The sequence below is a fragment of the Bufo gargarizans genome, chromosome 2, assembly GCF_014858855.1.
Source record: "Bufo gargarizans isolate SCDJY-AF-19 chromosome 2, ASM1485885v1, whole genome shotgun sequence".
In the NCBI taxonomy this organism is placed as follows: domain Eukaryota; kingdom Metazoa; phylum Chordata; class Amphibia; order Anura; family Bufonidae; genus Bufo; species Bufo gargarizans.
This window is the reverse complement of record NC_058081.1, coordinates 662,157,679-662,184,792: the sequence shown is the minus strand read 5'-3', so window position 1 is coordinate 662,184,792 and position 27,114 is coordinate 662,157,679. Positions and strand designations below refer to the sequence as shown.

General features: G+C 47.1%; 1 protein-coding gene across 4 annotated transcripts in view; it reads left to right on the top strand.

Annotated features, from left to right (window-relative positions):
• The window catches only part of LOC122926925, a 125,153-nt gene that overhangs the window by 59,941 nt on the left and 38,098 nt on the right, over positions 1-27,114 (top strand). For all 4 annotated transcript variants that reach the window (XM_044278443.1, XM_044278444.1, XM_044278445.1 and 1 more), the window contains exon 5: positions 11,279-11,360. In XM_044278443.1, the coding sequence (XP_044134378.1) occupies positions 11,279-11,360 (82 nt within the window). The remainder of the gene's footprint in view (positions 1-11,278; positions 11,361-27,114) is intronic.

Sequence of the window (27,114 nt, the reverse complement as noted above, 5' to 3'; positions counted from 1 at the left end):
CTCAATTTGTAGCCTTGCATGGTTTTCAGGTTTGTACATTAGAAAAGGATATACCTGTTTTTGCTGTTGACTCTGCCCCACTCTCGCAGAGATCTCTGAAAGGCATTGTTCACAATATCCGTCTAGCTGTAGGTGACACTCATGTGGAGGAGATATCTTGTTTTGTCCTTAACGGATTGCCTTCTCCTCTAGTTTTGGGGCTACCCTGGCTCACTAGACATAACCCCAATATTGATTGGCAAGGAAGGCAAATAAATGAGTGGAGTGACTTTTGTAGAGAGAATTGTCTCACAGCCACTCTTGCAGAGGTGTCTACTAAAACTCTGCCATCATTTCTCTCTGAGTTCTCGGATGTGTTTTCCGAGAGCGGTGTTCGGGAGCTACCTCCTCACCGGGAGTTTGACTGTCCCATTAACCTCATTCCCGGCGCGAAGCTGCCAAAGGCACGCCTCTACAATCTCTCACAACCGGAAAGACTCGCAATGCGAACCTATATCTCCGAGAGTCTCGAGAAGGGGCATATTCGTCCCTCAAAGTCGCCTGTTGCCGCGGGTTTTTTTTTTGTTAAAAAAAAGGATGGCTCTCTGAGACCTTGCTTAGATTTTAGGGAGCTGAACCGTATCACGATTCGCGATCCCTATCCCCTTCCTCTGATCCCGGACCTCTTCAACCAAATTGTTGGGGCCAAGGTGTTTTCCAAATTGGATCTGAGAGGCGCGTACAACCTGGTCAGGGTCAGAGAGGGGGATGAATGGAAAACGGCCTTTAATACCCCTAACGGGCATTTCGAGAATCTCGTTATGCCTTTCGGCCTGATGAATGCTCCGGCCGTCTTTCAGCATTTTGTTAATAGTATTTTTTATCATTTAATGGGGAAATTTGTATTGGTGTATCTTGATGATATTTTGATTTTTTCCCCTGATGTTCAGACCCATCAGGATCATCTTTTTCAGGTCCTGCAGATACTGCGGGAAAATAAACTGTATGCCAAGCTGGAGAAATGTCTTTTTATGGTATCGGAGATTCAATTTCTGGGTTTTCTCCTCTCTGCTTCTGGTTTTCGCATGGATCCGGAGAAGGTCCGTGCTGTGCTGGAGTGGGAGCTTCCTGAAAATCAGAAGGCTTTGATGCGCTTTCTGGGTTTTGCTAACTACTACAGAAAGTTCATTTTGAATTATTCCTCTATTGTCAAACCCCTTACTGACATGACAAAAAAGGGGACGGATTTTTCCTCTTGGTCGGAGGAGGCGCTTGCAGCCTTTTCTAAGATTAAAGAGAGTTTTGCGTCTGCTCCCATCTTGGTGCATCCCGATGTTTCTTTACCTTTTATTGTTGAGGTGGATGCTTCCGAGGTAGGTGTGGGTGCAGTTTTGTCCCAGGGCCCCTCTCCTGCCAAATGGCGACCTTGTGCCTTTTTCTCTAGAAAACTCTCCCCGGCAGAGAGAAACTATGATGTGGGAGATAGGGAGTTGTTGGCCATCAAGTTGGCTTTCGAGGAATGGCGCCATTGGTTGGAGGGGGCCAGGCACCCTATCACCGTTTTTACCGACCATAAGAATCTGGCGTACTTGGAGTCGGCCAGGCGTATGAATCCGAGACAGGCCAGATGGTCTCTGTTCTTCTCCAGATTCAATTTTGTTGTTACTTTCCGCCCTGGGATCAAGAATGTGAAGGCTGATGCTCTCTCTCGCTGTTTTCCGGGAGGAGGAAACTCCGAGGACCCGGGTCCCATTTTGGCGGAGGGGGTAGTTGTTTCTGCTCTATATTCCGATTTGGAGGCCGAGGTCCAGGCTGCCCAGTCTGAGGCACCTGCCCGTTGTCCCTCCGGGAAGTTGTTCGTGCCTCCTGAGCTACGTCACAAACTCTTTAAGGAACATCATGATACGGTTCTTGCTGGTCACCCTGGGAGTAGAGCCACGGTAGATCTCATTGCTCGGAGATTTTGGTGGCCGGCTCTTCGTAAGTCTGTGGAGGGTTTTGTGGCGGCTTGTGAGACGTGCGCTCGCGCTAAGGTCCCTCGTTCACGACCTTCAGGTTCCCTTCTCCCGTTACCCATACCTTCCCGTCCTTGGACACACCTGTCCATGGACTTTATCACGGATCTTCCTCGTTCCTCGGGGAAGTCGGTGATCCTGGTGGTCGTGGACCGTTTTAGCAAGATGGCTCATTTCGTTCCTTTCCCTGGTTTACCCAATGCTAAAACGTTGGCGCAAGCTTTTGTCGATCATATTGTTAAATTGCACGGCATTCCCTCTGAGATTGTTTCCGATAGAGGCACGCAGTTTGTGTCCAGGTTCTGGAAGGCTTTCTGTTCTCGCCTGGGGGTTCGGCTGTCCTTCTCTTCTGCTTTTCACCCGCAGTCGAATGGTCAGACTGAGCGCCTCAATCAGAATCTGGAGACATATTTGCGCTGTTTTGTGGCAGAGAACCAGGAGGATTGGTGTTCATTTCTCCCTCTTGCTGAGTTTGCTTTGAACAACCGTCGTCAGGAATCTTCTGATAAGTCACCATTTTTTGGTGCATATGGGTTCCATCCGCAGTTTGGGACATTCTCGGGAGGGGCTCTTTCTGGTTTACCTGAGGAGGAGAGATTTTCCTCGTCTTTGTCTACCATTTGGCAAAAGATTCAGAGTAATCTCAGAAAGATGAGTGAGAAGTATAAGCGTGTGGCTGATAAGAGACGTGTGCCTGGTCCGGACCTGAATGTGGGTGATCTGGTGTGGTTGTCTACAAGAAATATTAAACTGAAGGTTCCCTCCTGGAAATTGGGTCCCAAGTTTATTGGGCCTTATAAAATTTTGTCAGTCATCAATCCTGTTGCCTTCCGCCTTGATCTTCCACGGGTTTGGAAGATACATAATGTATTTCACAGATCTCTCTTAAAACCATATGTCCAGCCCACGGTACCCTCCTCTTTGCCTCCTCCTCCGATTTTGGTTGATGGCAATCTGGAGTTTGAGGTTTCCAGAATTGTGGACTCTCGCATTGTCCGCGGTTCTCTTCAGTACCTCGTTCATTGGAAGGGTTATGGTCCTGAGGAGAGGATGTGGGTTCCGATGTCGGACATTAAAGCCACTCGCCTTATCAGGGCATTTCATAGGGCTCATCCTGGGAAGGTGGGTCCTGGGTGTCCGGAGTCCACCCGTAGAGGGGGGGGTACTGTCACTACCAGAGCTTTAAGACGTTCTCACAGCTCTGTGTCTCCACCCCTGTGATGATGTCACTTAGAGTTTGGAGGTGTTCTCACTGTTCTGTTTCTCCGCCCCTGTGATGAGGTCTTTACTCCCAGCTGTCTCTCCTGATTTCCCTGCCTCTAAATCACCCCTCCTCCTATTGCAGGGCGTGGATTATATTTCTCTTTTCAGTTGTAGCTCTGCCTTGAGTATCTTCACTTCTTTAGCTACTTGTTCTCTGGACCTGTGTTCTGCTGCTGCAAGCACTCCGGATATTGCCAGCGGCCCTTGGATACGTCTTCTCTGCGGCTGCAGCTCCATCAGCTAAGTGTGCAGACTTTGTTGTGTACCTGGTGATTTCCTGACTGGATCTGAGGTGGCCACGGTTCCCTCCATATTCTGAGCAGGGCACCGGTGGCCGTGCCCCTTCCACTATTGTAGGGGTTACAGGGCTCATCAGTCTAAGGTACGCGGGCATGCCTCGTTCCACCATTTGGATCCAGGCATGTGCTTTAGCAGCATAGGGAGAGTGTTCAGGGTCTGACAGGGGTCACCCTTTCTCTTCCCTAGTTTGGGGTCTGGTCAGTAGCTCTTCTTACTGTGTATGCTCTGGTTACCCTTAAACAGCCGTGACATTGGCAAAGCCTAAGAAACGCTGCAACCCCTTAAGATCCTTAGGTTGAGGCCGATCCAAGACAGCAGAAAGTTTGGATGGGTCCATAGCCAATCCCTTTTCTGAGATAATGTACCCCAGGAAAGGCAACTCCTTCACCTCAAACAGACACTTCTCAAGTTTGGCATAGAGGCGGTTCTCCCTCAGCTTCTGGAAAACCTGACACACGTGTCTCCGATGAGAGACCAGATCCGAAGAGTAGATTAGTATGTCATCTAAACAGACAACAACACATCTATCCAAGAAATCTCTGAGAACATCGTTGATGAACTCCTGGAAGACCGCGGGAGCATTACAGAGACCGAAAGGCATCACGAGATACTCGTAATGCCCGTCTCTGGTATTAAATGCGGTCTTCCATTCGTCACCCTCTCTAATGCGAACTAAATTATAAGCACCCCTTAGATCGAGTTTGGTGAAGACTCGGGCCCCTGCCACCTGAGAAAACAGATCATCAATCAGAGGCAGTGGATACCGATTCTTCACCGTAATCCGATTAAGGGCACGATAATCGATGCAAGGTCTCAAGCCTCCATCCTTCTTCTCCACAAAGAAGAATCCAGCTCCAGCAGGGGAAGTTGATGGACGAATGAAATTCTTCTCAAGGTTCTCTTTAATATACTCCCGCTGAGCCTGAACCTCAGGCCCAGTGAGATTATAAAGATGCCCTCGTGGTGGCATGGTGCCTGGCAACAGGTCTATAGGACAATCATATGACCTGTGGGGAGGTAATACATCAGCCCCCTGAGGACTGAACACATCTCGGAAATTATGATACTGCTGTGGTAAAGTACTTAATACTTCCATGGAGGCTAGTGACAGGTCGGGATGAATGCACTTAGTAAGGCATTCCGTACTCCACTGACAGATAAGACCCGAGCGCCAGTCCACTACTGGATTATGGAGCCTTAACCAAGGGAGACCCAAAATCACGGGAGTGAATGGCATGTCGAGGACAAAAAGGCTTAAGGTCTCCCGATGATCAGCCCCCACCGTTACCTGTATTCCCGGAGTCATCCACACTGCACGACCATCTTGAAGAGGGGAACCATCAATCGCGGTCACTGACATGGTGGTTTTCGGCTGGATCAACGGGATGCCAATTCGACGAACCAAGGTTGAGTCCACAAAATTCCCAGCGGCCCCAGAATCGATTAGTGCTGAAAACTCATGGACCTTGTCTTGCCACCGTAAGGATATGGATACCATCACCCGGCTTGGAGGAGGGATAATAGCACCTAGGGGGTTCTCCTCTATGCCCCCTAGGTTCATTCGTTTCCCGCCGGCAGGAGGGGACAGGTTTTAACGAGGTGTCCAGACTTTCCGCAAAATAGGCACAGGCCTTTCTGTTGGCGACGAGCTCGTTCTGCCTGTGTGAGATGGGAGGATCCAACCTCCATTGGCTCTTCGGCCGACTTTAGAGGCCCTGCATGTGGTCGAGAGGATGAAAACCGAGACGACCGTTCCACTCGCCTCTCACGGATTCGCCTGTCGGCATCGATTGCCTGAGAGATAGCCATTTCCAACGAGAAGGGGGTAGGCAAGGCCAAAAGAAGATCCCGGACCACATCCGAAAGTCCCAAACGGAAGCGATGGCGTAGGGCTGCGTCGCCTCAGGTGGTGAAAGCTGCCCATCGCCTGAATTCTGCAGCGTATTCTTCAGCTGGGCGGCGGCCTTGTTGAATATGCTCAAGATTGGTCTCTGCGGTGCGAGTACGATCCGGGTCATCGTAAATCACAGCCATAGCCTCGAAGAAGGCATCCACTGACGAAAAAGCTGTATGGTCTTGAGGCAAGTTAAATGCCCAACGTTGGGGGTCTCCACGTAGCAGTGACATTACAATCCCAATTCTCTGCCTGAGAGTGCCAGAAGCCATCGGTCGTAACTGGAAATAAAGGAGACAGGAGTCCCTGAAGTTTAAGAACTCCTGTCGCTCTCCTGTGAAGGGGTCAGGCAGAGGGATCTTAGGTTCTGTTTGATGCCTTGCGATAGTGACGGGTAGTGCTGAGGCTCCCTGGATAAGCTGCTGAACCTCCTCCATCACAGTTGTCAGTTGCTCTTGGATTTGCGCTGCAGCGGCTGCTGGTATATTTGGGCGTCGTTGGAACAGCAGGTTAACGGCTCCCGTTAATTCATTCAGCTGCTGATGGATCTTGTCCATGGCAACTGTTAGTTGGGCCCACTGTTCTGTAATGCAAGGCACCAACAAACAGACCAGTGATGAAAGCAAAAAGGTGTTTATTCACCAGAAACATAAACGTCCAGGACACTTGCTGGTAACAAGGAATAATAACAAAAAACCAGGCAAGGAGATTCCAGGAATAGTCCCAACCAGTGCTGAATGATGCTGTGCACTTGGCAGTCGAGTCACTCCAGATCTTGGGTCCGCTGTAAAGGACAAAGTTCCTGGCAGTCTTCAGTCACTAGGAGTTGTGACCTATACCTGGTTGAGGGAAAATAACAGTGGGCACTGATCACCCTGAGAGACCTCCTTTTAAATGCCTGCTGACCAATCCCAGGGTGCCAAGTGTCCACTACCATAGGTGAACAAATTGCCCTGCACCTGAGTACAAGGCCTAAGGCAATCACAAGTTGATTAACCCATGGCTGGCTCCCTAATCCACTTTGCTCTTGTGAGTCAGTATAATATGTGCCACTGGTCGACGAAGTGCATAAGAAGCGCATACTCGCGACCGTGTATCCCTTTGCGAACCTGCCCTCGTGCGTACGCACGGACGCATGATTGACTCAGCGCGAGTATGCGAGCGCGTGGACCCAGATGCGGAAACGGAAGTCGCAGGAGACACCGGAGACAACCCTGGCCGCGGCGTCTTGTCACTCGCCTGGCCACTCTGTCCCCGGGACTCCGACGGTCCTCCCCTCCGATGTCCACGCGAACGCATCTCCGCACTGGCTCGCAAAGGGGTCAGCGCTGGTGCATCAGAGACACGCATAACCTGTCCCGCAACTCCACGAGGACCCCTCTTGGTTCCCCTGGAGTGCAAAGCAGGTGAGGATCTTACAATATCTGTAAAGAATAAATCAAGGCAACTGGACGTACTGTAGATTTCTTGAAAATGTTTCACTCGTTCTTCCAACGAGCTTTCTCAATTCTGAGTGATTGTACAAAAATTCAGTGAATAAATATGTAACTAAATCCACATCTGGTAATTTTACCCAGCATTGGGTCAAAGGTGTTGATTCCATTATCCTAATTGGAGTCAGTAGGTGATAAAGATTTCCCAGAAAAAGGTGTCAAGACAGCATTGTATGTGGCAGACAATAGATGTCTAACCCCCCCCCCTCCCCCCCACACACCTCTATTCAAGCTTGGCTTCTCCATTTTTACGTAGATGGCCTCCTTCATGCCTCGTTTGTACCAATCGGCCTCCTTATCCAAAACACGTACTTGACTGTCTTCAAAGGTGTGTCCTGTTCCTTTTAGATATAAGTACACGGCTGAATCTTGACCAGAGGTTTTGGCTCTTCTATGCTGAGCCATACGCTGATGTAGTTGTTGTTTTGTTTCGCCGATATACAGTTTTGAGCATTTCTCATTGCACTGGACTGCGTACACAATGTTGTCCATCTTGTGTTTAGGCGTTGGGTCTTTGGGGTGAACCAGTTGTTGCCTCAGTGTGTTTCTGGGTTTAAAGCAAACAGGAATGTGATGTTTATTAAAAATCCAAGTTCTACAATCAAAAACATGGCTGTGCTATGGGATCGCCAGTCTCGCCTATTGTAGCGAACCTGTATATGGAGGAAGTAGAAAGGAAAGCCCTGACCACTTTCAAGGGAATTACACCGAGTCATTGGTTCAGATATGTGGATGACACTTGGGTTAAAATTCATAAACAAGAGTTACAGGCTTTCACCGACCACATCAACTCAGTGGATCATAACATCAATTTCACACGGGAAGATATGCAGAACAACAAACTGGCGTTTCTGGACTGGCTTATAACAGTGGAAGAGGGAAGGAAGCTGGGAATAGAGGTCTATCGAAAACCAACACACACAGACCAGTACCTGCTATTTGATTCCCACCATCCTCTAGACCACAAACTGGGAGTCATCCAGACTCTACACCACCGGGCAAAGAAAATCCCCACCAGCACAGAGGCCAAGGCGAAGGAACTCAAACACCTCAGAGGGGCACTTAAAACTTGTGGGTATCCAGTTTGGGCCTTTGTCAAAACAGAAGGAAGGAGAAGAAAGACTACCAGTGAGGGCGAGAAGCATGACAGACGCAAGAATATGGTTATCCCATATGTAGCTGGGGTGTCTGAGAAACTCAAAAGGATTTTTAATAAACATCACATTCCTGTTTGCTTTAAACCCAGCAACACACTGAGGCAACAACTGGTTCACCCCAAAGACCCAACGCCTAAACACAAGATGGACAACATTGTGTACGCAGTCCAGTGCAATGAGAAATGCTCAAAACTGTATATCGGCGAAACAAAACAACAACTACATCAGCGTATGGCTCAGCATAGAAGAGCCAAAACCTCTGGTCAAGATTCAGCCGTGTACTTAAATCTAAAAGGAACAGGACACACCTTTGAAGACAGTCAAGTACGTGTTTTGGATAAGGAGGCCGATTGGTACAAACGAGGCGTGAAGGAGGCCATCTGGAGAAGCCAAGCTTGAATAGAGGTGGGGGGGTTAGACATCTATTGTCTGCCACATACAATGCTGTCTTGACACCTTTTTCTGGGAAGTCTTTATCACCTACTGACTCCAATTAGGATAATGGAATCAACACCTTTGACCCAATGCTAGATGTGGATTCAGTTACATATTTATTCCCAGAATTTTTGTACAATCACTCAGAATTGAGAAAGCTCGTTGGAAGAACGAGTGAAACGTTTTCAAGAAATCTACAGCACGTCCAGTTGCCTTGATTTATTATTTACAGATATAAACCATGACCTGGATAAATGAGAACCTTCACAGACATAAGAACCGGAATGTAACATTTGTTAAATTTAGTGCAAAAAAATAATAATAATAATAATAAATTACACAGCCATCATCAGACACCAAAAAAAAAAAGAAAAAGACCTCAAACAATACACTCATAATGTAAATATAAGACAAGTTAGTAAATCAGCCCATTAGTGTATGGCACTCCGTGACAATGGACGCTATAAACATTATTCTATGTTTTACCATTTACAATTAGGACGAGGTCTGGTTGGGTAGATTTTACCTCTTCATATTCAGTGCTTGCAGCAGCTGTCGTATACTTTGTATTAGTTTTCTCCAACAATATGTAATGTAATGGAAACACATCTCATGCCTCTTGAACTGATTACAGGCACTGCAATTTCAGAAAATGGAGTCAACCTAGGGCACCCTCTCCAAATAGAACGTAACATCTTTTGTTTATAGCACGGAGCCAAAAGCATACATAATACTGCATAATTCTAAGATCAGTATAAGCCGCTACAACATCTGCTCAGACAAGATGCTGGAAAGCCTAGTGGAGCAGCAAAGAACCATTAGCTGCTATATACAGTTCTACATGATAAGGACGAGGCGAGGTGTTACAATGTTTCGGCAGAGGAACACGTAATGTGGTTTCTTCTGTAAAGCTCCTAGGAAGAACAGAGTTTCCTAGAGCAGAAAAGGCAGAATATACGTCTGAGCGTGTATAAGGAAGAGTGCGGGATTATTGTTACTGGCGCAAAACCCCCACCTTTCCTGTACAACTTCTTTTCACATCTGGTTGCCCTCTTTGTGCCCAAAAAGGTACAAATTCCCCTACTGTGTCCACCATAAAGTAATATTGACTCAATGTATGCCCCACAGTACTAGTGGCACTTTATCTCTCCTTTGTGTCACTGCACAGTTATAATACCGTCTTTGGTATATATTTGGTATTGCCGTGTCCGCAAAGACCCGAAATACCCAATTATCTTGTAATTTATCCCATAATGTGAACTCTATAAAGAAAAAACACAATTGCTGTTTTTTGCTTATTCACCATCAAAAAAGCTAAAAAAAACTGATCAAAAAGTGTTATATACCCCAAAATGATACCAATAAAAAGTACAAGTTGTCCGATAAAAATCAAGCCCTCAAACAGTTATGGATGCGACAATGCAAAAAAAAATAAAAAAAATTTAGTTAAAAAAAAAAAAGGATTGTTATTGTGCATAAGTATTAAAATGTGATAGATAGATTTGGTATCTCTGTAATTGTACTGACCACGAGAATAAAGTTATCATGTTATTTATGCAGAAAAATGAATGCCAAAAAATTTACAACATAAAAACTCATTGCTGGTATTGTTATTTTCCATCCCCCCCCCCCCCCCCCCAGAAAGAGTTAAAGGGTTTTTCCAGAATTTTTGGCTGCGCTCGCACTGCATGTGGCCTTCTCTTCAGTCAGCTGATCAGCCGGCAGTGCCGGGTGTCAGACCCCCGCCGATCTGATATTGGTGATCTTTCCTGAGTATAGGTCATCAATATTAAAATCCTGGAAAACCCTGTTAACAAAAGTTAATCAGTAATCAGCTATATGTACCCCAGAATGGTACCATTGAAAATTATACCTTGCAAAAAACAAGCCCGCATACCTCTACATTGGCGGAAAAAAAAAAAAGTTATAGCTCATAGAATTCAGTATTTTTATCATTCAAATCCAGGTGCTAGTTTGCAAAATGTAGAAAATGTTTCTTGGCACTACCCCTTTAAAGGGAACCTGTCACCTGGATTTAATGTATAGAGCTGAGGACATGGGTTGTTGGATAGCCGCTAGCATATCTAGCATATCCGCAATACCCAGTCCCCATAGCTCTGTGTGCTTTTATTGTGGAAAAAAAACGATTTGATACATATGCAAATTACCCTGAGATGAGTCAGAGCTTGAAAATATGACTCTTCTCTGGTCACACAAGTAAGATATGACTCTTTTATGTTAATTTGCATATGTATTAAATCGTGTTTTTTTTACACAATAAAAGCACACAGAGCTATGGGGACTAGATATTGCGGATGTGCTAGCGGCTATCCAGCAACCCATGTCCTCAGCTCTGTACACAAAATCCCGGTGACAGGTTCCCTTTAAAGGATATCCAATGATGAGCACTCACAATCGGCTGACACCTCCTGTGACTTCTGGCAGGGGACAAGATCAGCAATTATCTCCCTACTATCAGTGCAGGAATACAATTCAAGGTAACTCCTCTATTATAACATGTCTATGATTACCACTGAAAATAGCTCAACTTCTCCTCCCTCTCCCTGCACCGTAAGTACTACACGTCCCAGAGCATGCCCACAACACTCTCCCACGTAAGTCAATACCTGCTTTAAATCAGACATTAAAACAAAGTGATGTTTTCCTTTCCCAAAATTTGTGATTTTAACGACGGTTTCAAATTGGAAATTATTATGGGCATGTTTCTGTTTCATGTTCTAGGAGACGTGCTAAATATGATCCTTTCTTCCATAAGCCCATATTAGTGAAGAACACGGAACATGACAAGATGAAGCCATCCTTAGTAAGTACTGCGGATATCATAGTCACATCATCCACAACGACATCAATTCCCAGTAACTCTCACCGGTTAATAGGTCTGAGCTGCAGTACCAGACACCATCTGTGGATAAGAGTGGTGCTAAACAGAGCTATTTTCTCTATCTCAAGCCTCCCTTGTAAATGAAATATTATGCAGACTATATTTTTGAACGGATAATAGATAGAACACATCATTTATTAATCTCTGAATTTCTCCATTTAGCATTGATTCACTCTTTAAAGACATTGGGGGTCATTTATTTAGACCATTTTCTACACCTAAAACAGAACGGCCCTTTCTCGCCAAGCCTCCTGGCGTGAGCGGGGAAAAAGTCGCAGATTGCAGCGCAAATAACCTTTGGGCCGCAATCTGAGCTAGAAATAAACCTAAAATAGGCATATTTCTGATCATAAATGACCCCCATGGTGTCATCAGAAAATGAAAAATTGTTCAAATTATTTCGTGTTACTATCTATATCTTTTTTTTTTTATCCTGAAATCTTCTAGTTTTCACTCTGAACACTAAGCCTCATAATAGGCTGATACTTCCTGTTCTGTAGAGGTGACTTCTCAGCCGTTATCTCATTATCACCACAGGCATGATTACAATGAACGGTAGCATATTTATATACAGTATAGATAAGACTGGATTCACACGACCATTCGCAAAAGATGATGTCACAGCTCACCTCCGCATACTCACAACACTCTCCCATGCAAGTCATCTCCAGTCCGCAGGTTAATAATGGTCCATGTGGCTACTGTACAGTATATCTCTATGTGCTGTTAGCAGCAGTTCATACAAGATGGCCACCTCCATAATCATAAAAAATGTACAATCTGAAAATAAAAACAGATTACAAAATATGTTTCATATTTCACTATCTGGTTTTAATTAAATACAGTTAGTATCAATTGTATAATGCCCTTTATATGTGCATTAACCTGGTCCAAAGGTATCCAAAGAAAGAGATAAACTGCATATTTTACCTTTACTACCCACTTTCATGTCACTTAGGCCTCATGCACACGACCGTTGTTCTGGTTCGCATCCAAGCCGCTTGGATGCGAACCCATTCACTTTAATGGGGCCGCAAAAGATGCGGACAGCACTCCGTGTGTTGTCCGCATCAGTTGCTCCATTCCATGGCCCCGCAAAAAAAGAATATAACATGTCCTATTCTTGTCCGTTTTGCGGACAAGAATAGGCATTTCTACAATGGGTCGTCTGTTCCGTTCCGCAAATTGCGGAAGGCACACGGGCGGCTTCCATGTTTTGCGGATGCGCAATTTGCGGACCACAAAAAACAGAACGGTCGTGTGCATGTAGCCTTACTTTACTAGTTTTTGGTGCTCTGTTGGCTGAAGAACTTCACGGCATATTAATTGTCCAGTTGTTGATTCTATGGAGAACACATACACAAACCAGAAAAAGGGGAATGACTATGGCTGGCAGATTGCTGCAGGTGGCTGCTAGTAGTACCTGACAGTCTTATAGTCAACAAGCAGATTCATAACCACAAAGAAAGAAAAGGGTAAATATAATCAAATTAAGCCAGAGTCAAAGCATGGAGTGGTCACAAGTCAAGCACATTTACAGATATTTCCTTCCGGACATGCCGTGATATGTGTGCCATGAGATGACCAGCTTTTCAAAGCCACAGTGATATTGTATCACACGATGTCTATTCTATATGTGTCTATGTGTGGCCACCCAGTGGTTGTGCCGTGGTTTGCAACCTGTCAAGGGTTTGCTTGTATGTTGCACTCGTTAGCGGTAATCAAAATAAAATTGTTTACTATTTTACAAGCCTAATGTTTGATATAATTTAAAAAATGTAAAAAAAAAGAAAGCAGTACAGTAGTGTTAATCGAGTAGAACACTTTGGGATGCTCGGGTGCTCTATAGAGCACCAGAGCACAATGGAAGTCAATGGGAGAACCCGAGCATTAAACCAGGCACCCCCTGCTCTGAAGAGGGGAGGGTGTCTGGTTCATAGGAAAAGGTCAGAAATTTATGAAAAACACCACTGAAATGGTTCTGGAACAGCATGGGGAGGATGTCCGGATGCATCTTGGTCTCCCAGGTCACTGCTGGGAACGATATTGTCCAAGTAGTACGCCACTTTTACAGACTGACAATAATACGCACAAAACCAAAGATAAAATAGATTTTAGAGAAAAAATTGTTAGGAAACATTCTTTCCTGTATATTTACTTGTATATAAAGTGCAAGTGCTGACACAAATTACAAGGAAGAGGCACTTCGCTACAACCTGTCTATCACATAAAGGAGGGCCTCATTCACATTGTGGTGCAATTCTTCAGGTTGTGGGACTCCTACATTCATAAAGCCTATGCACTAAGTGAAAGGGCTGATCTGACCATCTAAAACATTAGGGGTGAGGGTCTGCTGCTGATCTGACCATCTAAAACATTATGGGCGATAGCCTGCTGGTGACCCTCTAAAACATTAGGGGTGAGGGTCTGCTGCTGAGCTGACCCTCTAAAACATTAGGAGTGAGGACAGCCTAATAAGCATGTTGATTAGGGATGAGCGAACTCGAACTGTATAGTTCGGGTTCGTACCGAATTTTGGGGTGTCCGTGACACGGACCCGAACCCGGACATTTTCGTAAAAGTCCGGGTTCGGGTTCGGTGTTCGTCGCTTTCTTCGCGCTTTTGTGACGCTTTCTTGGCGCTTTTTGAAAGGCTGCAAAGCAGCCAATCAACAAGCGTCATACTACTTGCCCCAAGAGGCCATCACAGCCATGCCTACTATTGGCATGGCTGTGATTGGCCAGAGCACCATGTGACCCAGCCTCTATTTAAGCTGGAGTCACATAGCGCCGCCCGTCACTCTGCTCTGATTAGCGTAGGGAGAGGTTGCGGCTGCGACAGTAGGGCGAGATTAGGCAGATTAACTCCTCCAAAGGACTTGATTAACTGATCGATCTGCAGCTGTGGATCATTGAGCTGCTGATCCTCAATTGCTCACTGTTTTTAGGCTGCCCAGACCGTTTGTCAGTCACATTTTTCTGGGGTGATCGGCGGCCATTTTGTGTCTTGTGGTGCGCCAGCACAAGCTGCGACCAAGTGCATTTAACCCTCAATGGTGTGGTTGTTTTTTGGCTAAAGCCTACATCAGGGTGAAGCTGTCACACCAAGTGCATTTAACCAGCAATAGTCTGTTTATTTTTTGGCCATATACTACATCAGGGGCAAGCTGCGCCTGTCACCAAGTGCATTTAACCCTCAATGGTGCGTTTGTTTTTTGGCTAAAGCCTACATCAGGGTGAAGCTGTCACACCAAGTGCATTTAACCAGCAATAGTCTGTTTATTTTTTGGCCATATACTACATCAGGGGCAAGCTGCGCCCGTCACCAAGTGCATTTAACCCTCAGTAGTGTGGTTGGTCAAGCTATCACACCAAGTGCATTTAACCAGCAATAGTCTGTTCATTTTTTGGCCATATACTAAATCAGGGGCAAGCTGCGCCCGTCACCAAGTGTATTTAACCAGCAATAGTCTGTTCATTTTTTGGCCATATACTACATCAGGGGCAAGCTGCGCCCGTCACCAAGTGCATTTAACCCTCAGTAGTGTGGTTGGTCAAGCTGTGACACCAAGTGCATTTAACCAGCAATAGTCTGTTCATTTTTTGGCCATATACTACATCAGGGGCAAGCTGCGCCCATCACCAAGTGCATTTAACCAGCAATAGTGTGGTTATTTTTTGGCCATATCCCAGTCTAATTCTGTCACTAAATCCATACCGGTCACCCAGCGCCTAAATACTAGGCCTCAAATTTATATCCCGCTAAATCTCTCGTTACCGCTGTCCTGTTGTGGCTGGGAAAGTTATTTAGTGTCCGTCAAAGCACATTTTTTGTTCTGGGTTGAAATACAATTCCCAATTTAGCAATTTAAAAATTTAGTGGTTTCTGCTGTATCAGAGCTATTTGAAATCTATCCCTAAAAGGGTATATAATATTCAAGGTGCACATAGGGTCATTCAGAATAACTTCACACACCCGCTACTGTGCATTTCCAAGTCTAATTCTGTCACTAAACCCATACCTGTCACCCAGCGCCTAAATACTAGGCCTCAAATTCATATCCAGCTAAATCTGTCGTTAGTGCTGTAGCTGGGCGAGTTATTTAGTGTCCGTTCAAGCACATTTCTTGTTCTGGGTTGAAATACAATTCCCAATTTAGCAATTTCATAATTTAGTGGTTTCTGCTATATCAGAGCTATTTGAAATCTATCCCTAAAAGGGTAGATCATATTGAAGGTGCACATAGGGACATTCAGAATAACTTCACACACCCGCTACTGTGCATTTCCAAGTCTAATTCTGTCACTAAACCCATACCTGTCACCCAGCGCCTAAATACTAGGCCTCAAATTTATATCCAGCTAAATCTGTCCTTAGTGCTGTAGCTGGGCGAGTTATTTAGTGTCCGTTCAAGCACATTTCTTGTTCTGGGTTGAAATACAATTCCCAATTTAGCAATTTCATAATTTAGTGGTTTCTGCTATATCAGAGCTATTTGAAATCTATCCCTAAAAGGGTAGATCATATTGAAGGTGCACATAGGGACATTCAGAATAACTTCACACACCCGCTACTGTGCATTTCCAAGTCTAATTCTGTCACTAAACCCATACCTGTCACCCAGCGCCTAAATACTAGGCCTCAAATTTATATCCAGCTAAATCTGTCCTTAGTGCTGTAGCTGGGCGAGTTATTTAGTGTCCGTTCAAGCACATTTCTTGTTCTGGGTTGAAATACAATTCCCAATTTAGCAATTTCATAATTTAGTGGTTTCTGCTATATCAGAGCTATTTGAAATCTATCCCTAAAAGGGTATATAATATTCAAGGTGCACATTGGGTCATTCAGAATAACTTCACACACACCCGCTACTGTGTATTTCTAAGTCTAATTCTGTCACTAAACCCATACCTGTCACCCAGCGCCTAAATACTAGGCCTCAAATTTATATCCTGCTAAATCTCTCGTTAACGCTGTCCTGTTGTGGCTGGGAAAGTTATTTAGTGTCCGTCAAAGCACATTTTTTGTTCTGGGTTGAAATACAATTCCCAATTTAGCAATTTCATAATTTAGTGGTTTCTGCTATATCAGAGCTATTTGAAATCTATCCCTAAAAGGGTATATAATATTCAAGGTGCACATTGGGTCATTCAGAATAACTTCACACACACACGCTTCTGTGCATTTCCAAGTCTAATTCTGTCACTAAATCCATACCGGTCACCCAGCGCCTAAATACTAGGCCTCAAATTTATATCCTGCTAAATCTCTCGTTAACGCTGTCCTGTTGTGGCTGGGAAAGTTATTTAGTGTCCGTCAAAGCACATTTTTTGTTCTGGGTTGAAATACAATTCCCAATTTAGCAATTTCATAATTTAGTGGTTTCTGCTATATCAGAGCTATTTGAAATCTATCCCTAAAAGGGTATATAATATTCAAGGTGCACATTGGGTCATTCAGAATAACTTCACACACACACGCTTCTGTGCATTTCCAAGTCTAATTCTGTCACTAAATCCATACCGGTCACCCAGCGCCTAAATACTAGGCCTCAAATTTATATCCCGCTGAATTTGAATACAATACATTGGGCCAAATAATATATTTGCTGTTGTGGTGAACCATAACAATGAGAAAAACATCTAGTAAGGGACGCGGACGTGGACATGGTCGTGGTGGTGTTAGTGGACCCTCTGGTGCTGGGAGAGGACGTGGCCGTTCTGCCACATCCACACGTCCTAGTGTACCAACTACCTCAGGTCCCAGTAGCCGCCAGAATTTACAGCGATATATGGTGGGGCCCAATGCCGTTCTAAGGATGGTAAGGCCTGAGCAGGTACAGGCATTAGTCAATTGGGTGGCCGACAGTGGATCCAGCACGTTCACATTATCTCCCACCCAGTCTTCTGCAGAAAGCGCACAGATGGCGCCTGAAAACCAACCCCATCAGTCTGTCACATCACCCCCATGCATACCAGGGAAACTGTCTCAGCCTCAAGTTATGCAGCAGTCTCTTATGCTGTTTGAAGACTCCGCTGGCAGGGTTTCCCAAGGGCATCCACCTAGCCCTTCCCCAGCGGTGAAAGACATAGAATGCACTGACGCACAACCACTTATGTTTCCTGATGATGAGGACATGGGAATACCACCTCAGCATGTCTCTGATGATGACGAAACACAGGTGCCAACTGCTGCGTCTTTCTGCAGTGTGCAGACTGAACAGGAGGTCAGGGATCAAGACTGGGTGGAAGACGATGCAGGGGACGATGAGGTCCTAGACCCCACATGGAATGAAGGTCGTGCCACTGACTTTCACAGTTCGGAGGAAGAGGCAGTGGTGAGACCGAGCCAACAGCGTAGCAAAAGAGGGAGCAGTGGGCAAAAGCAGAACACCCGCCGCCAAGAGACTCCGCCTGCTACTGACCGCCGCCATCTGGGACCGAGCACCCCAAAGGCAGCTTCAAGGAGTTCCCTGGCATGGCACTTCTTCAAACAATGTGCTGACGACAAGACCCGAGTGGTTTGCACGCTGTGCCATCAGAGCCTGAAGCGAGGCATTAACGTTCTGAACCTGAGCACAACCTGCATGACCAGGCACCTGCATGCAAAGCATGAACTGCAGTGGAGTAAACACCTTAAAACCAAGGAAGTCACTCAGGCTCCCCCTGCTACCTCTTCTGCTGCTGCCGCCTCGGCCTATTCTGCTGCTGCCGCCTCGGCCTCTTCCTCCGCCTCTGGAGGAACGTTGGCACCTGCCGCCCAGCAAACAGGGGATGTACCACCAACACCACCACCACCACCTCCGTCACCAAGCGTCTCAACCATGTCACACGCCAGCGTTCAGCTCTCCATCTCACAAACATTTGATAGAAAGCGTAAATTCCCACCTAGCCACCCTCGATCCCTGGCCCTGAATGCCAGCATTTCTAAACTACTGGCCTATGAAATGCTGTCATTTAGGCTGGTGGACACAGACAGCTTCAAACAGCTCATGTCGCTTGCTGTCCCACAGTATGTTGTTCCCAGCCGGCACTACTTCTCCAAGAGAGCCGTGCCTTCCCTGCACAACCAAGTATCCGATAAAATCAAGTGTGCACTGCGCAACGCCATCTGTAGCAAGGTCCACCTAACCACAGATACGTGGACCAGTAAGCACGGCCAGGGACGCTATATCTCCCTAACTGCACACTGGGTAAATGTAGTGGCAGCTGGGCCCCAGGCGGAGAGCTGTTTGGCGCACGTCCTTCCGCCGCCAAGGATCGCAGGGCAACATTCTTTGCCTCCTGTTGCCACCTCCTCCTTCTCGGCTTCCTCCTCCTCTTCTTCCACCTGCTCATCCAGTCAGCCACACACCTTCACCACCAACTTCAGCACAGCCCGGGGTAAACGTCAGCAGGCCATTCTGAAACTCATATGTTTGGGGGACAGGCCCCACACCGCACAGGAGTTGTGGCGGGGTATTGAACAACAGACCGACGAGTGGTTGCTGCCGGTGAGCCTCAAGCCCGGCCTGGTGGTGTGTGATAATGGGCGAAATCTCGTTGCAGCTCTGGGACTAGCCAATTTGACGCACATCCCTTGCTTGGCGCATGTGCTGAATTTGGTGGTGCAGAAGTTCATTCACAACTACCCCGACATGTCAGAGCTGCTGCATAAAGTGCGGGCCGTCTGTTCGCGCTTCCGGCGTTCACATCCTGCTGCTGCTCGCCTGTCTGCGCTACAGCGTAACTTCGGCCTTCCCGCTCACCGCCTCATATGCGACGTGCCCACCAGGTGGAACTCCACCTTGCACATGCTGGACAGACTGTGCGAGCAGCAGCAGGCCATAGTGGAGTTTCAGCTGCAGCACGCACGGGTCAGTCGCACTACAGAACAGCACCACTTCACCACCAATGACTGGGCCTCCATGCGAGACCTGTGTGCCCTGTTGCGCTGTTTCGAGTACTCCACCAACATGGCCAGTGGCGATGACACCGTTATCAGCGTTACAATACCACTTCTATGTCTCCTTGAGAAAACACTTAGGGCGATGATGGAAGAGGAGGTGGCCCAGGAGGAGGAGGAGGAGGAGGAAGAGGGGTCATTTTTAGCACTTTCAGGCCAGTCTCTTCGAAGTGACTCAGAGGGAGGTTTTTGGCAACAGCAGAGGCCAGGTACAAATGTGGCCAGCCAGGGCCCACTACTGGAGGACGAGGAGGACGAGGATGAGGAGGAGGTGGAGGAGGATGAGGATGAAGCATGGTCACAGCGGGGTGGCACCCAACGCAGCTCGGGTCCATCACTGGTGCGTGGCTGGGGGGAAAGGCAGGACGATGACGATACGCCTCCCACAGAGGACAGCTTGTCCTTACCCCTGGGCAGCCTGGCACACATGAGCGACTACATGCTGCAGTGCCTGCGCAACGACAGCAGAGTTGCCCACATTTTAACCTGTGCGGACTACTGGGTTGCCACCCTGCTGGATCCACGCTACAAAGACAATGTGCCCACCTTACTTCCTGCACTGGAGCGTGATAGGAAGATGCGCGAGTACAAGCGCACGTTGGTAGACGCGCTACTGAGAGCATTCCCAAATGTCACAGGGGAACAAGTGGAAGCCCAAGGCCAAGGCAGAGGAGGAGCAAGAGGTCGCCAAGGCAGCTGTGTCACGGCCAGCTCCTCTGAGGGCAGGGTTAGCATGGCAGAGATGTGGAAAACTTTTGTCAACACGCCACAGCTAACTGCACCACCACCTGATACGCAACGTGTTAGCAGGAGGCAACATTTCACTAACATGGTGGAACAGTACGTGTGCACACCCCTCCACGTACTGACTGATGGTTCGGCCCCATTCAACTTCTGGGTCTCTAAATTGTCCACGTGGCCAGAGCTAGCCTTTTATGCCTTGGAGGTGCTGGCCTGCCCGGCAGCCAGCGTTTTGTCTGAACGTGTATTCAGCACGGCAGGGGGCGTCATTACAGACAAACGCAGCCGCCTGTCTACAGCCAATGTGGACAAGCTGACGTTCATAAAAATGAACCAGGCATGGATCCCACAGGACCTGTCCGTCCCTTGTCCAGATTAGACATTAACTACCTCCCCATAACCATATATTATTGGACTCCAGGGCACTTCCTCATTCAATCCTATTTTTATTTTCATTTTACCATTATATTGCGAGGCTACCCAAAGTTGAATGAACCTCTCCTCTGCCTGTGTGCTAGGCCTAAATATATGCCAATGGACTGTTGCAGTGGTGGCTGACATGAAGCCTGATTCTCTGCTATGACATGCAGACTAATTCTCTGCTGACATGAAGCCAGATTGTCTGTTACGGGACCTCTCTCCTCTGCCTGGGTGCTGGGCCTAAATTTATGACAATGGACTGTTGCAGTGGTGGCTGACGTGAAGCCTGATTCTCTGCTATGACATGCAGACTGATTCTCTGCTGACATGAAGCCAGATTGTCTGTTACGGGACCTCTCTGCTCTGCCTGTGTGCTAGGCCTAAATATATGCCAATGGACTGTTGCAGTGGTGGGTGACGTGAAGCCTCATTCTCTGCTATGACATGCAGACTGATTCTCTGCTGACATGAAGCCAGATCGTCTGTTACGGGACCTCTCTGCTCTGCCTGTGTGCTAGGCCTAAATATATGCCAATGGACTGTTGCAGTGGTGGGTGACGTGAAGCCTCATTCTCTGCTATGACATGCAGACTGATTCTCTGCTGTCATGAAGCCAGATTGTCTGTTACGGGACCTCTCTGCTCTGCCTGTGTGCTAGGCCTAAATATATGCCAATGGACTGTTGCAGTGGTGGGTGACGTGAAGCCTCATTCTCTGCTATGACATGCAGACTGATTCTCTGCTGACATGAAGCCAGATTGTCTGTTACGGGACCTCTCTCCTCTGCCTGTGTGCTAGGCCTAAATATATGCCAATGGACTGTTGCAGTGGTGGCTGACGTGAAGCCTCATTCTCTGCTATGACATGCAGACTGATTCTCTGCTGACATGAAGCCAGATCGTCTGTTACGGGACCTCTCTGCTCTGCCTGTGTGCTAGGCCTAAATATATGCCAATGGACTGTTGCAGTGGTGGGTGACGTGAAGCCTCATTCTCTGCTATGACATGCAGACTGATTCTCTGCTGTCATGAAGCCAGATTGTCTGTTACGGGACCTCTCTGCTCTGCCTGTGTGCTAGGCCTAAATATATGCCAATGGACTGTTGCAGTGGTGGGTGACGTGAAGCCTCATTCTCTGCTATGACATGCAGACTGATTCTCTGCTGACATGAAGCCAGATTGTCTGTTACGGGACCTCTCTCCTCTGCCTGTGTGCTAGGCCTAAATATATGCCAATGGACTGTTGCAGTGGTGGCTGACGTGAAGCCTCATTCTCTGCTATAACATGCAGACTGATTCTCTGCTGACATGAAGCCAGATTCTCTGTTACGGGACCTCTCTCCTCTGCCTGTGTGTGTGCTGGGCCTAAATATATGCCAATGGACTGTTGCAGTGGTGGCTGACGTGAAGCCTCATTCTCTGCTATGACATGCAGACTAATTCTCTGCTGACATGAAGACAGATTCTCTGTTACGGGACCTCCCTCCTCTGCCTGGGTGCTGGGCCTAAATATATGCCAATGGACTGTTGCAGTGGTGGCTGACGTGAAGCCTCATTCTCTGCTATGACATGCAGACTAATTCTCTGCTGACATGAAGACAGATTCTCTGTTACGGGACCTCTCTCCTCTGCCTGGGTGCCGGGGCCTAAATATCTGAGAATGGACTGTTCCAGTGGTGGGTGACGGGAAGCCAGATTCTCTGCTATGGAACCTCTCTCCAATTGATTTTGGTTAATTTTTATTTATTTAATTTTTATTTTAATTCATTTCCCTATCCACATTTGTTTGCAGGGGATTTACCTACATGTTGCTGCCTTTTGCAGCCCTCTAGCTCTTTCCTGGGCTGTTTTACAGCCTTTTTAGTGCCGAAAAGTTCGGGTCCCCATTGACTTCAATGGGGTTCGGGTTCGGGACGAAGTTCGGATCGGGTTCGGATCCCGAACCCGAACATTTCCGGGATGTTCGGCCGAACTTCTCGAACCCGAACATCCAGGTGTTCGCTCAACTCTAATGTTGATATAATGGAGGATGAGGAGGATGAGAACAGGAAGATTGAACCATATACCTTTTTTTGTGGAGGAAGGGGTGCATGGGAATACAGTGTATTCAATACACCATAAAAGCCACATTTAAAGTGCCTTTATGTTCAGCCGCTTTCCTCTGGTGGAGTAGAGAAGTCAGGGGCAATCATTGGCCTTGTTCATTTTGATAAGAGTCAACCTGTCAGCATCAGCATGTCAGTTGACAGCCGGATGCACTTATCAGTTATTATGCCCCCAGCATCATTAAATACCCACTCTGACAAAATACTAGCGGCGGGGCAGGCCAGCACCTTCAGGCGTAGAGCACCAGTTCGTGCCACGTGTCCAGCTTGGACACCCAATAGTTGTAAGGCACTGAGGGATCACTGAGGACGCTGACATGGTCTGCTACGTACTCCTTCACCATCTTCCATAATTTTTCCCTCCTTGTGACAATAGACCGTGCATCAGGTTGAGGGTGCTTGTGGGGTGTCATAAAACTGTCCCAGCCTTAGAGAGTGTTGCCCTGCCTCTGTTGGAACTGCTGTGTGTTCCCCTTGTCTCCCCTCCTCGGTTGGCCAAGGAACTGCGTACTCTGCAGCCAACGTTGTCAGCTTGAAATTTTGGAGCAATTTCTCCATAAGGACCTTCTGGTATTGCACCATTTTGCTCGTCCTCTCCACCACAGGAATGAGAGATGAGAAGTTATTTTTGTAGCGGGGGTCGAGAAGGGTGAACAACCAGTAATCGGTGTTGGCCAAAATGCGCATAACGTGAGGTTCACGGGAAAGGCAGCATAACAAAGTCAGCCATGAGTCCCAACAGACAAGACTTCGCTGTCCTCATCAGGATGACTCTCAATCTCCTCATCCTCTTCAGCTCATCCACGCTAAACAGATGGAATAAACCTGCTATGGGTACTACCTTCTGTAGCGGAGGCAACCTCATCATCATCATCCAATTTGTGCTGAAAAGACGAACAGAGGGTGGTCTGGCTATCACCCTGTGTACTGTCTTCCCCCATTTCCACCTCTTCCACATGCAAAGCGTCTGCATTCATTGTGAGCAGCGAGCGTTTCAGTAAAAACAGAAGTGGGATGGTTATGCTGATAACTTCACAGAGATAAAAAAATCCATGCCCACCCGTTGCTTTTGAAGAGCGGAAGTTGACTGGAAAGGCAACAACCATGTTGCAACTGGTATTCCACTACTGTCCTCTGCTGCTCACAAAGCCTGGCAAACATGTGGAACGTCGAGTTCCAGCACGTGCTCACGTCGCACAAGTCGGTGAGCTGGCAATTGCAAGCGCTGCTGCAGCATTGCCAGACCTGTGGCAGCTGTAGATGACTTTCAGAAATGGGCCCACACACGGCGAACCTTCACCAGTAGCTCAGGAAAATTGGGGTAGGTTTTGAGAAACCGCTGAACCACTATGTTGAACACGTGGGCTAGGCATGGTATGTGTGTGAGCATGCCGAGCTCAAAAGCCGCCATCAGGTTACGGCTATTATCAGACACAACCATGCCTGGTTGTAGGTTGAATGGTGAGAGCCACAGCTAATTCTGGTCCCTTATTCCCTGCCACAGCTCTGCGGCGGTGTGCTGTTTGTCAACTAAGCAAATTAGTTGCAGCACGGCCTGTTGCTGCTTCCCCACTGCAGTGCTACACTGCTTCCAGCTACTGACTGATGGCTGACTGGTGCTGCAAGATGAGAATTTAAAGGTGGAAGAGGAGGAGGAGGTGGAGGAGGAAAAGGGGAGTTGCAGCCACTTATGTAGGTGGTGGCGGAAATCCTGATGGAAGTAGGGCCCGTAATCCTTGGCGTCAGTAGCACCTGTGCCATCCCAGGGTACGACTCTCTCCCGGCCTCCACAATTTTCACCCAGTGTTCCATCAGGGAAATGTAGCATCCCTGGCCAAAAGCACTTGTTCAAGTGTCAGTCGTCCCAATAACTGCGTTGGTCAGGGCACGGGTGATGTTACGGGACACATGCTGGTGTAAGGCGGGGACTGCACCCCAGTAAAAATAGTGGCGGATCGGGATTGAGTAATGAGGGACGGCCGCCGCCATCAGGCTGTGGACAGCCTCAGTGTCCACAAGCCTAAATGGCAACATTTCCAGAGCCAGCAATTTGGAAAGGTGCGCATTTAGTGCTATGGGCTGTGGGTGGGTGGCTGGGTATTTGCACTTTCGCTTTATGGATATCTGTATGCTTCGCTGGGACACAGAATTGGGTGTGCTAGATGATGGTGCTTGCGAAGGTCCAGGTGCAGGGCAGGAGGAATCCGGGCCTGCATCTTGGACAGGAGATTGTCCAGCACGTAACACAGGGGAAGAGGAGGCAGTGGTGTGATCCACAGATACTGATTGTGGACCCAGGCATTCGGACCACCTATTAGGGTGCTTTGATGCCATGTGTTGGATCATGCTGGTGGTGGTAAGGTTGCTAGTGTTCACGCCCCTGCTCATTTTAGTATGGCAGAGGTTTCAAATTACAATTCTTTTATCGTCCGCACTTTCCTCAAAAAAGCGCCACCTCATGAAACACTAATTGCCATTCCCCACCATCATCTTCTTCTGACTGTGGATGCTGAAGAGTTTGGGAATCAGGGCACAAGATCTCATGTCCCTATTCAAGCAGGCTTAGCGAGAGGCCCAAATCAAGGAATGACGATTGAAACGGTTCTTCGGAATATCCGAGTGTGGGATCACTTGTTTGCCAAAACTCTCCATGGTAGGAGGAAGGAGGATCAGGGTGAGGATTCTGTTGACCAGACTCTTGGCTACTGAGACTGGACTTTGTGGAAGACAGGGTGGTGCTCAACCGACTGGAGAGTGGTGTGACTTTGAGAGTGGTGTCCTGCGCCGCCCTGCAAACTGGGATATAAGGCCAGGTATCGTAGATGAGTGTGTTTCTTGTGCTCTGCAGCAGGCACAGTTTCACAGAGGCCTCTGTGAGCACCATCAGCAGCAGGGCCACTTCCCCGTCCCTTACTGCCCGCCTTGAGCATATTAAATGGCATATATGCTTGCAAGTATGTCACACGTACAGTAGCGCAGGTTTTGTAAGTGTATGCGCAAATAAAGTACACAGAATGTCACAGATATTTAGGATGTGCAAACGTTGTACAGAAGATGTAGCGCAGGTAATGTCACTGTCACCAGTGGCTAAGAAAAAATTAGACTAAATGTCACAGATATTTAGGATGCGCAAACGTTACACAGGAGATGTAGCGCAGGTAATGTCGCTGTCACCAGCAGTGAAAAAATTTGACTAAATGTCACAGATATTTAGAATGCGCAAATGTTATATAGGTGATGTAGCGGAGGTAATGTCGCTGTCACCAGTGGCCAAACAATTGCGCTGAATGTCACAGATATTTAGAATGCGCTAATGTAACACAACAGGTGTAGAAGAGGTTGTGTCACTGTCAGCAGCGGCCAAACAATTGCACGCAATTTAGCGCAGGTTGCGCTAATAATATATATTGCAGACAGATAAAAGGACTTTTGGGTCTCTAACACCTTTCAACACTAAACAATTCCTGTCCCTACGCTATCTGTCCCGTCTGCTGCAGCTCTCCCTGACTAAGACTGAGCCGAAACACATGTCTTTGGGTGCTATATAGCGCCCGATGATGCGTTCCGGCCAGCTAATCAATGTAATGCCAGTAACCAACATGGCTACGGCATTACAGTGAGGGCCAGTACTTCCCTGCATATTTATTGGCTGCATAGCAACAAACACGCAGGGAGGAGACTCGAGCATCGGGCTCGAGCACATGCAGTGTTTGGCCGAACACCGCGAAATACAGAGCATCGCGATGCTCTAGTGAAAATGGTGTTCGGCCGAGCATGCTCACCCAACACTACAGTACAGTAGTGAAAAATCATGTCAATAGTGTAGAAAATATAGCCACAACTGTTTAACATGTGCTAAAACTGTTAAAATGGGTCTGGTACGGCAGGACCAAAATACACCTGCCCTGAAATGCTTTTTGCACATTTTGTTATGGTGCTGTTTTTTTTCTATCAATCTGTCCTCAATACCCTACAATGACAAAGTGAACACAGCATGTTTTCAAAATCTTTGCTAATGTATTGAAAAAGAAAAATTTTAATCTTACTAAGTACAGCTTCCGATCTTCTTGGGTATGATGACACAAGGTTTGCACACCTGGATTTGGGGATTTGCTGCCATTCTTCTCTGCAGATCCTCTCAACATCTGTCAGGTTGAATGAGTCCCATTGATGAACAACTATTTTCAGGTCTCTCCAGAGATGTTCGATTGGGTTCAAGTCACAACTCTGGCTTGACCACTCAAGGACATTCACAGAGTTATTGCTAAACCACTCCTGTGTTATCTTGACTGTGTGCTTCGGATCATTATCTTGTTGGAAGTTGAATCTCTGGCCCAGTCTTAGGTCCTAAGAATTTTGGGATAGGTTTTAATGAAGGATATTTCTCTACATTGCTTTATTCAGCTTTCCCTCAACCCTAACCAGTCTCCCTGTCCCAGGTGCTGAAAAATAACCCCATAACATGAT